At 50.4% G+C, this 13,561-nt stretch overlaps 1 protein-coding gene across 2 annotated transcripts in view; it reads left to right on the forward strand.

Annotated features, from left to right (window-relative positions):
• The window catches only part of MARCHF4 (membrane associated ring-CH-type finger 4), a 105,393-nt gene that overhangs the window by 74,743 nt on the left and 17,089 nt on the right, over window positions 1-13,561 (forward strand). For both annotated transcript variants that reach the window (XM_075756995.1, XM_075756996.1), the window contains exon 3: window positions 9,167-9,359. In XM_075756995.1, the coding sequence (XP_075613110.1) occupies window positions 9,167-9,359 (193 nt within the window). The remainder of the gene's footprint in view (window positions 1-9,166; window positions 9,360-13,561) is intronic.

Below are 13,561 nucleotides of genomic sequence, written 5' to 3' on the forward strand. Positions count from 1 at the left end.
GTTCTACGCCTTCAGGTGGCTCAGGGCAACAGGTCAGTGACTTTCCTCCTGCTCCTCACTCGGCTAAAATTTATCGGAGCTATTGACAGACAAGCTCCCCTCCTATACACACGTTCAAAAGCCTGTGCAAAGGATTGCTCTTTTTGGGCTTATCTGTAAGAAAGTGCCCCGATCTGCTGGCCTTTGCCACTAACACAAAAACTGAGTGGCAGGAGCAACTGAGTGAGAGAGTTCAGCTCCAGGAGCGAGGGTCCCAGAGGACCATGTAGACCCTGGGCTTGGAGGCTTCACATTGCTCACTTAGACTTCACAGCACTTCTCACAGAAGCACTGGGAGGTTTAGAGAGTGGGAAGAAGCAACTGGAGTGCAAAGCCACTTGGTCTGGAATAAATGCGGCATGTGTGGAGTTACAGCTCTGTGCCTGGGTGCCCTGTCTGGTGCCAGCACAAAGGCACTTCTGGGAAGTGGATGCTGCACTAGCACTAGTATGTGAAAACCCTTGGGAAGTGGCTGATGTACCATGCCTAGACTTCCCACGAGGACTAAGGGCTCAGGCCCCCCCATAACCCACTACCACACACACCAACGGGGTTTCCTTCATTCCTCAGTGGTTCTCACCATCCTCTGACGATGGGAAAGGAAGGCAGAGAGGACCCGGGGGCTGCAATGCCCAGACACTGTGTGCCATAACAACATGCCACAGTGTGTGTAGGTGGGAAGAGCATCCTTTCTGCTCAGTCTTCACCCCACATGTGGATGGCAGGAGTCTGCTGGACATACAATAAAGCAGTAGTCCCTGGCCTTTCTTTTCAGGGTCTGCTGGCACTTCTGCCCAGCTTTATTCTTACTAGAAAGCAGGTTTGGGAGGGCAAATGCTGTAGGAAATCATGGTTGTTTGTTTATTCCAGACCAACTGTAATACAGGCAAGGACCACACAAACCTCACCTCCTTGTCAAACGAAGCCAGTTTGGGTGATGCTGTGAGCCTGGCTAGATTTTAACCAGCAACGTGGCCTACCTATCCCCTGTGACTATCCCTGTGTCCTCTCATGTGACAGATCGCTGGAAAGCCAAACCCAGGCAGCTGGCAGGCCCTGGGCTCCTTGAAGCATGTCCAATTTGTCCAAGCAGAGCAGCACACCCAACACCCACATGTTCCACGGGATCTGCATGTTCCTCTGCCCATGTTGACATCTGCTGTGCATTTTTTGGAGTGCCTAGGAGCACGGCATGGGCCAGATGTGCATGGAGACTTGTGGCGTGGGTAGAGAAGTTACAGCCGGGGGAACATGGTTCATGCATAATTAACACAGACTCCTTCCAGCCTCCAGGCTGTTATGATGTCTCATACCAGAGAGGCCTTTAGTCTGGTATTTTGGCAGAATGAATCTCTATAAATTAACACCCCCTCGACATCCCCGGATTGTAGGCAATTAAGAGCAAAGGACTTAAAGCAGCAACACTGTAAACCTGCTGAGAATGGGGGATTAAAGTTGTTGGACAACATGGCAAGTGTCCTGCCAAGCAGCAGTCAGCAAATGAGCAAAAATATACCACCAGCTGTGATCATCCAGAAGATCCAGAGCTTTTTTCCATCCATCCATCCATCCATCCATCCATCCATCCATCCATCCTCCTGCTCTCCAGTCTGCCAGTCACCAGGACAGTAGTCATGGGAACAGAGGCTTTAAATGCACCTCTCCATTGCAATATTTGTGCAAAGCCCATAACTTTAAAAATTCCCTGAAGACTCAGTGTTTTGACAGCACTCTAGGCATACTGGTGCTGATACACCGTGGCGTGGTACCACCTGCCGTGATGGGACTCCGCAGTGGATCTCATCTATACAGCTCCTTTGTAGCCACTTCTGAGCCACATTCACTCTGGTGCTCTGATTTTCATAGAATCGTAGAATAGTTTGGGTTGGAAGGAACCTTAAAGATCATCTAGTTCCAACCCCCCTGCCATGGGCAGGGACACGCTCTGCTAGACCAGGTTGCCCAAAGCCCCATCCAACCTGGCCTTGAACACTTCCAGAGATGGGGCATCCACAACTTCTCTGGGCAACTGTTCCAGTGCCTCACCACCCTCACAGTAAAGAATTTCTTTCTAACATCTAGTCTAAATCGACCCTCCTTCAGCTTAAACCCATTACCCCTTGTCCTGTCACTACACTCCCTGATAAACAGTCCCTCTCCATCTTTCCTGTAGGCCCCTTCAGGTACTGGAAGGCCGCAATTAGGTCTCCCAGGAGCCTTCTTTTCTTCAGGCTGAACAATCCCAACTATCTCAGCCTGTCCTCATAGGAGAGGTGCTCCAGCCCTCTGATCATCTTTGTGGCCCTCCTCTGGACTTGCTCCAACAGGTCCATGTCCTTCTTATGTTGGGGGCCCCAGAGCTGGATGCAGTCCTCCAGGTGGGCTCTCACGAGAGCAGAGTAGAGGGGGAGAATCACATCCCTCGACCTGCTGGTCATGCTTCTTTTGATGCAGCCCAGGATACGGTTGGCTTTCTGGGCTGCAAGTGTACATTGCTGGGTCATGTTGAGCTTCTCATCGACCAACACCCCAAGTCCTTCTCCTCAGGGCTGCTTTCAATCCATTCTCCACCCAGCCTGTAGTTGTGCTTGGGATTGCCCTGACCCATGTGCAGGACCTTGCACTTGACCTTGTTGAACTTCATGCAGTTCGCATGGGCCCACCTCTCAAGCCTGTTCAGGTCCCTCTGGATGGCATCCCTTCCCTCCAGTGTGTTGACTGCACCATGCAGCTTGGTGTCGTCACCAAACTTGCTGAGGGTGCACTTAATTCCACTGTCCATGTTGCCAACAAAGATGTTAAACAGCAACAGTCCCAATACTGGCCCCTGAGCATCACCACTCATCACTGGTCTCCACTTGGACATCAAGCCATTGACCACAACTCTTTGAGTGCGACCATCCAGCCAATTCCTTATCCATCAAGTGTCCATCTAGCAAATCCATGTCTCTCCAATTTAGAGACAAGGATGTCATGCGGGACAGTGTCAAATGCTTTGCACAAGTCCAGGTAGATGATGTCGGTTGCTCTTCCCTTCTCCACCAACACTGTAACCCCTTCATAGAAGGCCACCAGATTTTTCAGGCACTATTTGCCCTTAGCGAAGCCATGTTGGCTGTCACCAATCACCTCCTTCTTTTCCATGTGCCTTAGCATAGTTTCCAGGAGAATCTGCTGCATGATCTTGCTGGGCACAGAGGTGAGACTGACCGGCCTGTACTTCCCTGGGTCTTTCTTTTTTCCCTTTTTAAAAATGGGTGTTATGTTTCCCCTTTTCCAGTCAGTGGAAACTTCACTGGACTGCCACGACTTCTCAAATATGATGGATAGTGGCTTAGCAACTTCATTCGCTAGTTCCCTCAGGACCTGTGGATGCATCTCATCAGGTCCCATGGACTTGTGCACCTTCAGGTTCCTTAGATGGTCTTGAACCTGATCTTCTCCTACAGTGCATGGTTCTTCATTCTCCCAGTCCCTGCTTTTGCCTTTTATGACTTGGGCGGTGTGGCTAGAGCACTTGCTGGTGAAGACTGAGGCAAAAAAGTTGATTACCTCAGGCTTCCCCATATCCTGAGTAACCAGGTCTCCCTTCTGGAGAGGGCTCACATTTTCCCTAGTCTTCCTTTTATCACTGATGTACCTATACAAGATCCATCTGAATGAACCTTCCCAGACCTACAACTATCTGCAGTCTCAGGAAGTTCAGCTCTGCTTTACAGTTGTTATCTCTGACTCTTTGTGTCTTGTGGGTTGTTTCAGCTCCAAAGATTATCCGGTGCTGGGGTTGGGATCCAGTCCTAGTTCTCCTCTGGCTCTATTTTGACTGTGGTGATGCTCTATTAAGAGTTGATGAGTGTTCGTTTGTATGGCTTCTTCATCAGGATTCCCACATCTGCAAGAAAAATGACTGAGGTCCCAGGTTGTTTGAACTTCAGTCTGAGCTCCTGAGCTAAAAAGCTTGAGACAAATTCACTGGGGTCTCCTGCTTGTCCCAACTTGCTGCTGTTGTGTGTTGAGTACGAGCCTTGGCTGATTGCTGCTGAGCTCCAGCTCCAGCCTGCAGCCTGCAAGCAATCTATGCAGTCACAGCAAGAGAGACTTCATGGCATGTGCCTCATGACGAGGGCCTTCCAGGATGCCGATACTGTAGCCCGAGTCTTACCAGATGCTCTGGCACATGGAGGAGAGGGGGTTTCATCACTGCACGTTTCCATTACATGGCCCTAGTGAACCCCCGCTTCCTCCCTGCTGCCTTTCCAGTATCTGAATAAGCCACAGCATCTGTAAATGTACAGCAGGGAAGCTACTACAATGGTGGCATAACTTTGCTTAGTGAACTTATAAGAAGAAAAGCCATCCTCCAAAAGGTAATTGAGGAGGATGGCCAGGGCCTCAGCACAGCAGTGAGAGGAGAGCCAGACCTAAGCAGTGCTGGGAATGGTCCACTCCATCCTTCTAGGAAAAACCTCTGCTTGCTTGTGATCCTGGGTCTGAAAATGAAATCGCTGACTAGCACAGCTCAGGATGTTAATGATACGTACTAAGGGGACATGTCAGATACAGCAATAAAAATAAACTGAACTGCCTGAGGCAGGCATGGGGGACCTCTCAGAGGAGTGTAGGAAGGCTTTTCTAGTGAGCAAGTCTTCCTAGCAAGCTGCTGCAGTAAGACAGAGATACCTTCTGCAGGCAAATACCTGCTTTGGATCTGGTCATGCTGGTGCTTGGGAACCTTCAGAGACTGCTAGTGCCAAAGAAAGGGAAATACGGATCAGGCCTTAAATACTACAGTAATGACATTATTAATCTGTGTTACATTAGCAGCGGGGGTTCTCACTCACAAGCCTCTGAGCAGAAGCACTGAAGCAAACAGGGAAACAGGTATATCCCGAGTAGGTTATGAAACAGTGCAAGAGAACAAGAGTGGCATGACCGGTCCCGGTGTGGCTCCGGGCTAAGGTCATCGCAAATGTGAGACCTGGGCTCCTGAGAAACCCTTTCCAAAGCATCTGGGTCACAGAGCTTTGTGATTTGGGGAAAACAGGGAAACCAGTCTGAGAGAGTGTGGTGTTTTGCATGTGCACATCTAGATGGTGTGCCAAAGTAGTTGACCAAGGGGGATGGTAGCAGAGGACCAACAAACAGTTCCTGAGTGAATGAGGACATTTCTTCAGAGTGTCTGGAGGGACAGAGCCCTTTTTCCAATGTGGGCAGCAAGCCATTGCAGAGAGCTGCTTGGGCATGCTCTGAAGCCATTGTAAGCCCAGAGCTCACAAATCTGGTCCTGTTATCCCACAGGAGCCTTTAAAGCTTTCTGGTACCACCAAGTCCTTAGTTCTGCCCTCTTCAGCTCTGGCAGTGCATCTGTAGAGCTTTCTACTTACCTAAAGGTCACAATCCTGATTGACGACCTAGGTGAGCTGCCAGTTGTTAAAGGTGCACTTCGGTACAGCTCAGCGGCTACCTGGGACTCAACAGTCATTATCAGCTGAGGAAAGAAGGGCTCAGTTTTAGTCTCTTCCTGCAAGGTGGGATTGCTTGACACTGTGACCTTGCTAGAGTTTGAGCGTTTGAGCTGGAGATTTGGAGGGATGGGGCTGTGTCTGTAGCCAGGCATTCAGACAAAGAGCTTTGGGGGTTTCAGATGTGCCGGTAAAGGGACTCTGCAGCATTGTTGAGACCTTTCTTTGCAGCTCTAGCAGTGACCCAAGGACAATAGGGTCACCCACCAAATCCCTGGTCTGCTGGCTGTAATGATGGTGGAGAGGGGTCAGGAAAACGGGTGATTTTCTAAGGGCTGTCATGAAATCTGAAAGGGACAGTGCTGTGATTGAGGCAGGCTCCCAACGCCACCGGTGCAGGGATGCATCAGGCCCAGCTCCTGCAGCTGAAATTCATCAGCATGTTCCATCTCTGAACTGCTCTTGGACCCTTCTGTCTGTGCTTTCACTGGGTAACATGCTGTATCCTCTGTCTCACCCCTTTTCTTCTCTCTGTGCAAACCTCATACCCTAAGATGTGTAGCAAAATGGAATTAAAAGATGAAAAATAATGACTCTGGTTATTGGTGGCTCAGGCTAGATGTGGGATGCTAAATTGCAGTTCTCAGGGTTGCCAGAGAGGAAATACATTTATTACTTTTTTTTTCTTTTCTGGAAAATATTAAATTCTTCTGCAAGCTGGTTATTTTCCCCAGTGTTCAGCTCTGACCCATTTACCTCCTTGCCAGAGGGTAATCACACCCCAGTGCCACCTCCTGAACAGAGGCAGGACTGCTGCTGCGTGTGTCACTGTCACTTAGTGCAAGATGCTGGGGGAGAGTGTCCTACCCCCTGGCACGGCTGATGGACTCCGGCCTCTTCATTATCACCACAGTGAACTTCCCGGCAGCTGCTGCCAGCTGAGCAGTGCCAGGCAGCATCCCTGCCTGTGTTTCAGCCTCTCTGTTCCCAACCGAAGGGAACGGGATTTGAAGTTCGCACTCATGTGTAACTTCTCTGTGCTCTGAGCCCCTTCTCCTTTGACAGTATATTTAGTGCTACACCTAAGCCTCCCTGTCTCTGCAAAGCAGTGGTGCTAATTGTATGTGGCTGCTAGCTGCAGAAAACAGTTCCTTCTTATTTTCTGTCTTTAATTGCTACCTTGGAAGGACCTGTTGCCACCACAGCCCTTGCAGTGTGCCAGACAGATGGTGAGGAGCCAGTCCATTACCTCCTCTCGAGAGAGAAATGATGCAGAATGATTTGGCTGGCACAGGCGCACACGGGTCAGCGTGAGGGACCTGCCGTAAAACCTTCGCGCGCGGCACCAGGCCGTGCTCCCTGCAGTCCCATCCCCTCAGTGTTTGCCAGGGATAGTGGAAGGGGAGATGAGGTCTGGGGAAAGCTGCAGGGGTGAAAGTGCAACCCCACACACGTACCCAAACCCCCTCCCCGGCACATGCCTCTAGTTCTGGAGCTCTGAGCTGATGGCACTGGTTGCAGATTTGTCCTGCATCTGCTTATGGTGCTGTGGGGAACAAAGCTGAAGAGCTGATGGGAGGACAGCATAGCTGCTGATCCCACCCTCAGAACCCAAATTTGGGGGCAATGGATGCTGAGCGGCCTTTGCTCTGTCTAATGTCAGGAGAGGAGTTTCACAGCTGTGCATCTCCTGTGGACTGTAGCACCCCTGCATCTAGCCTTGACCTGTTGCAACTGGCACCAGCAAGTTTCCAACCCTAAAAAGAGGGCTATTCACTACCTCAACTTCTTCGTGGCACAAAGGGGCCACTGGTGTGGCTGGATTTGGTGGTGGCATGGAGCAGGTTGGGCTATGGCAGAGGGGCAATGGGCTGTTGAAGAGATCACTGTGTGTCCCCAGTGCTTGGTGTTTGCCTTTGGCTGGGCCAGCTGCTGGCACAGATGGCAGGAAGGGGACCGGGGTCCGCTGAGCCCAGTCCTGCTTCAGCAGGGAACAAGCTCTCTCTCAGCTCAGCAGCTTTATGGCCATCTACTCTGTGGCCAACTATGAAATAAGCTGGTACCACCCACCTCACTGATGCTGCACATCCCTGACGTACGATTTGAGGGCTGTCTGCCCTTGCAGGATGTAAGCCAAGGAGCAAGGCTGGCAGAGGCAGACACTTCAGCTCACCTCTGAGCCAAACCAGGCAATCTCCCTCCAGTTGCAACCTGCAGACCTCAGCCTCAGGCTGAAGCTCTTGTCTGTTCCTCTCCAAAAGCAGCCCTTGTCAGGGGAGTGCATTCAGTTCGGGGGCTTGGTCATTGGACTGGTAGCAATGCCATGGCATGCCTGTACCAGCACAGGTCACCTATTGTCCTTCTTGCCCTTCAATCAGGGTTCAAAGTCCTCCCTAGCTCCCAAAAAACACTGGTAGCTGTCCTGGGCATTAAAGAGGGACCCAGCAACTGAACTCCCTTCTTGCTCTGCGAAAGGATGGGACAAGGCTTGACAGGTGACCCTGCTGTCCCAGGATATTTTTGACAAACATGCAGCGTGCTGAGAGCTCGACAGAGCTGCTGCTTCACAAGGACACTAAATTTGGGCTGAATCCAGGCTTTTCAGTTCCTCCCAATCCTCTATACCTGCAGGAGGTTGAAGCCCGCCTTTATTTATCCTTCCGCCAGTCCCACTGAGATTTCAAGGGCATGTATCTCACAGCTAAAGGTGGCCTATATACTTCGATGCCAGGAGAGACTGTCTCTCCCCAGCCTGTTTACGTGTTTGATTTCTGATTTGCAGGAGGGGCTACAGACCATGTCCCCAAGTCTTGTTAAAGAAAGCAATTTCTGCTCTTGGATTTTACAGGGCAGTTCTCTCAGCAGTGTAAATCTGAGTGGGGAGGTTTTATGCTGTATGACAGAGAGGAGTCCGGGCTTACGATATTTATACCACAGCTTATACAAAGCTATTTGACATAGTGAATGGATTTGGGGGAGTTATTTCTATTTTTTTCTTCTTCTGAGGAAGAAGCATTGACGTTTACCTTGGAACACAGCCTGAACGTGTCATCACCTAAAGACAGGGTGTCCTGACCACAGCAACTTGTGTTGTTTGTAACAAGTTTTGTGGGATGTGCATTGCTGCTGCAAGATCCTACCTAGTGCTGTGATCCTGTCAGATCTCACGGAGTGGCACAGAGCCAGCTCACGGGAGGCCTCCAAAGGAAAGCTTGGTTCTCTGAGACACTTCTTCTCATGGTAATAGGATGCCGTGGCCAAGGATGCTGCCTGGCCTCTATCTGAGGTACCAACTGAATGTCCTGATCTGTGATAGTCATCACAGACCTTACTTTCATGGGGATGTTATTTTTGGTGTCTTGCCCCCAGTCTGTCCTGCCTCCCTCAGGTCTCTGTGCTTTCCTGGTGAGATGCAGGATTCCTCCCCATTGCCTCTTCAGCAATGCTGTCAGAAAACATGAGGCCGTGCAGTGTTGAACTACAGCTATACTCCACCTCAGATGTGGACCAGGTAAAAGTACTTATGCTCATAGGTGCTCTTTGAGATCTCCAAAACCACCGCAATGATGTAAAACAGCAATGTGCTCCAAGTAACTAATCTCTTCTCTTTTTCCTTCCTCCCTCCCTCTCGTCCCCTCTCCTCTCCCTGTTACCTCCCCTTGCAGTGGCAGGCCATCTCTCTGACAGTCATTGAGAAGGTTCAGATAGCAGCGGCCATCCTGGGTTCCCTCTTCCTCATCGCCAGTATCTCGTGGCTCATCTGGTCGACCTTCAGTCCTTCAGCCAAATGGCAGCGCCAGGACCTGCTCTTCCAGATCTGCTATGGAATGTACGGCTTCATGGACATTGTCTGTATAGGTGGGTGATCGTATCTCATGGCATGGCCAAGGTCACTCACCCATGGAGATGAGTGGGAAACAGCATGGAGAGCCGGCCAGTACAGCTCGGATTGAACCTCCCCGGCTTTTCCTCCTCTTTGCTTTCATGGCACTTTTTTTACAGTCCTCTCTGCTTGTCTGGGCAGCCCTGGAGTGTCTCCTTGGCTGGGCTGGCAGAGGGACCTGCAGCAACCCCAGAGAGAAACAAATCTCTCTTCAGAGCAAGAAGAGGCGGGGGGAGGTCTGAGGGAGGCTGGGGAGTGTAAGGCTTTTGAGAAACTCCCTCCTTTTTGGAATAGCTAATTTAGGGACTGCCCCATGGTTGGATATGACAGAGTCTCTCCACATGCAACTCCTTGGCTCTCCAGCCCAGTGTCTCTGCTGGGCAGGGGTGGTTTCCCCTTCTTTGGCCCACCCTGGAGCTGCAAGTCCCAACCAGCGCAGGTCATGGCCCAGCCTGGGATCCTTGTCAAGTTGCTGGTACAGAGCAGCTCTGAGGACAAAGCTGCCCCACACTGAGCAAGCCCAGACAGAAAGCAGATTGTGGCAGCCTGGCCCCAGCAGGGTGTCCCTGAGAGCTCAAGCTGTAGCCCCAGTGCAGGTCTGCAGGATGGGGGGATGTAGCTGACAATACCTGCGGGCGGAATCACTCACCAGCCAGGCCATTGAAAGAGCAGTGGTTATCGAAACAGTTCAGTGAATACTAGCCACCTCCAAACATGCTCCTGAGCAGTGTCCACCCAAGCACAGTCAACCAGATAACTTTAGTTCAAGTGATCCTGCCAGGAAGCAAAGAGGGTCCCAGAGAGCTCTTCGTGTCTGGGTCCTTCCATCATTGGTATAAAGGCAGAAGGAGCCTCCCAGAAACTTGGTGGGACAAGGCAGTCCTCTTGACTTGGTGGGTATGTGTTTGTATGGGTAGAGCCACTCAAGAGCAAAGGAGCACAGCCCCCAGTTCAGCCCTCAGGAGGAGCAGCACAGATATATCCCAGAGCAGCAGATGGTGAAATCGGGGTATAAGAGGTTAAACAAACCCAGCGGCCGGGACAGAGGTCTGTACCCCATATCCTGGTATCCGGGTTCAAATGGCTCTTGGCTTCAGCATCCTTCCAGCACAGGACTCGGGCTTGCTGAAAGCCAGGCAAGTTCCTCCCATTGTTGCCACCACAGTGGTGACAATGAGATGTGAGCTTGGCCTGCAGAGATCATCCTGCTCCTTCATGAGATGCTGGTGGAGCTATACCACATCTCTCCAGGAACAAAGGGTGGCAAAGGGGATGAAAGAGAGGTAGAGAGATGGGCAGCACCCACATGTTGCCACTGGTGACATCCTCCTGCTGGTGGAATTGGGAGCGAAAAAAAAAATCCCTATGTGTGTGTGGTTTGTTTGTGTCGCCTTGTTGGCAGAGGACAGAAGTGGACAGCCCTGGCCTGGGCGGACATCAGTAACATGATTAACTGGCTTTGATAAAGCTTCAAGAGCTGAGGGGAACTGATTAGCTCATCTGTCAATAGGAGCTAAATCCTCCCACACGGTGGAGAATAAACCACGCCAGCCATGAACTGAAGGAGAACTGGGCAGACAGATTCAGATTTGAGGTTCTTTGTTTCTTTCTTATTAATTTTTTTAAAGGTCTGGCCTCTATTTCTTTTTTCCACTTTCTCTGAGGGTAAAGCAGCCCCTTTGCATCTCCACTGATGCCACCATTAAGCTTAATGTCCTGAGCTGGGAGCTTTGATTTTTCCCCACCAAAGAGCAAGCAGCCATGCTGTTCCCAGGAACATTTCAGAGTTGTGGCTTGGGGCTGCCCCTCGTCTCATGGTCCTTTCTGTGCAGCCGGCAGTCCTGGTGGGCAGGCACGCTGGCTTTCCCACAAACTCAAAAGCAAGTGGGAAGCATTACAGATGCAGTGAGTTAACATGTCTGTATGTGGCTTCTCTTGTCCAGCACCTCAGAGAGTACCCAGAGATGGCTTCACTTGTGCTGTGTGCAGCATGTCTGCCTGTGCTGCCAGGCAGCCCACCCATGCTTGACCAGGAGAGATGATATTCAGGAACGTGTGAGCCTTTGTATACATTTCCCTAGAGAATCTCATATGTGCATGCCGCCAGCCCTATGCCCCTGCCATGCTCCAGTGTAAAACTTGCTTATATTGTGCATCAGTACCCTTGGCAATCCCAGCTGCTGCTGTTCCCAGGTCTGCAGTGGAGGGGAGCTCTGAGCAGTGCTAGCTGAGATCTGGTGTTCACTCTCCTCCCTGCCGCCTCCTCCTCTTCTTTCTCTGCCCAGGTTAAACCAAGTGACAGATGAGGTCTTCACAGGGAGCTGTGACTCCCTGGCTATCAATGCGGTCAGGTCTCTCCTCTGAGTGCCTTCTCTCCAGCCCTGCTGATTTCAGGGGGCTGCACTAGCGCTAGCCAAAAGGCTGGTCTGTCCCGTGGGGAGGCCAGGCCAGGTCAGGCCAGCAGAAGGAGCTGATTACACCACGATTGGGTGTAATTCTTCATTCATTGTAGCTTTGCCTGACTGTGATGGATGCAACAATGCCGGGTCCCTAGAAGACTCGCAGTGACTGCCTAGCTGTAGAACAGCTATTCTTCCTCTCTTGATCCTTCTCCCAAACCTTGCAGCCTCACACAGGTTTTGATCACAGCTGGGCAAAGCTGGCTTCAGGGATTCAGAGCTCTGCTCCTGACTGCCAGCATGGCCTGAAGCCTCTTGTTACTCCTCCCTGGGCTTTAGTTCCACTTCTGCAAGTTCAGGATAATACCTCTCATGGATAATTGCAGTGACAACAGTTCCTGAAATACCAGGGTGCTGGCTGTGCATTTGGGTGTCTCCTCCTCCGCAGTGCAGTCCTTTCCCCCTTTTGCTTTCCAGCCTGTGGGTGGGTAGGAAAGACTTAGGAGCTAAAAAGTGCTCATCGACAGGGAAAAGGCAGGACATTACATGCACTCAGTTCTACCACGCTTGTTTTTTTTCAACTAATGTAACATACAGATTGTCTGTGCATTGTTTGGTAGCAGGCTGGGCAGCCTTAGCTAGCAGAATGTTATACTTTAGGTCCTACACTAATTGTATGAATTCCAATTTTTCCTTCCCCCAGTTTGACCCTAAGTTTTACTTTCACTGTCAGAGGAGCAGAGGTTAGAAAGACAAGGTATTTACTAAAAAGCAGACGTGCTGAAGCAGAGCTCCTCTGTAGTTCCTGTGAGTTCCCACTTTGGTTGTCCTTCGATGTCTCATGTCCATTGATTAACTAGTGACATTCATCCAGGAGGCCAGTTTACACACCCTGTCACTAGAGTTGCTTAGCAAGACATTTCCTCTGGCGCTGTAGAGCCTCAAAGCTGGAGAAGACACCAAATCTGCAGGCATCCTGACTATCGTCAGATAGGGAATATGCACCTAGTCAGCAACTGTCCAGCTGTTTTGTGTGATCTCCTCTCTACCAAGTCATTAAGGGATTTAGGTAGCAATTTGCCAAGACAGAGTTATCTGTGGCAATTCGCATGGGCAATTCCATGGCAGCACTGGTCTTTCCAACGTGGAGTCAAAGGTGAGGGCACGAGTGCTCACTTGCACACATAGCTCCCTAATCACAGATCATTTGGTTGTTGTTATCTTCATTTGAGCTGTATTTGATCTGAAATGGTCAAATCATCTCCAAGCTGAGCTCTCAAAATACGGCTGTTAACTCAGAGTCTATTGATCCATGCATCAAAATCCAGGGGTCTTGGGTTTGACTCTCAGCCACTCACATTCTGTAATACATTAGTTTTCTTTGGACTTTGCTAGATCCTAGCATGCTCCACAAAAACAGTTGTAAGGGACAGACACCATTTGCTACCCCTTCACCCACCATGGAAACAAAACCACAAACAAAGTAAAATGAATCTGCTCCTCACAACCAGGAGGACAGATGGTATGGCCCCAAGTACCAGAAGCTACGTCCATCTGGGCAAGATGTGCAAGATGATCTTTCAACATTGTTCTCCCCCTTGCTCTCAGACGTCTAACAGGAGGGCAGGAAGCACTGGAAAGGATTGCTTGGGATTTGTGGGAGTCTCCAATACTGGATTTTTTTTAAGAACCTGTTAGAAAACATATGTCAAGAACAGGTTGTGGAGAGATGATCCCAGTTTGTGAAGGAGGAACAGACTAAATGCTTCTTGATATCC

Source organism: Balearica regulorum, chromosome 6 (assembly GCF_011004875.1).
Source record: "Balearica regulorum gibbericeps isolate bBalReg1 chromosome 6, bBalReg1.pri, whole genome shotgun sequence".
In the NCBI taxonomy this organism is placed as follows: Eukaryota; Metazoa; Chordata; class Aves; order Gruiformes; family Gruidae; genus Balearica; species Balearica regulorum.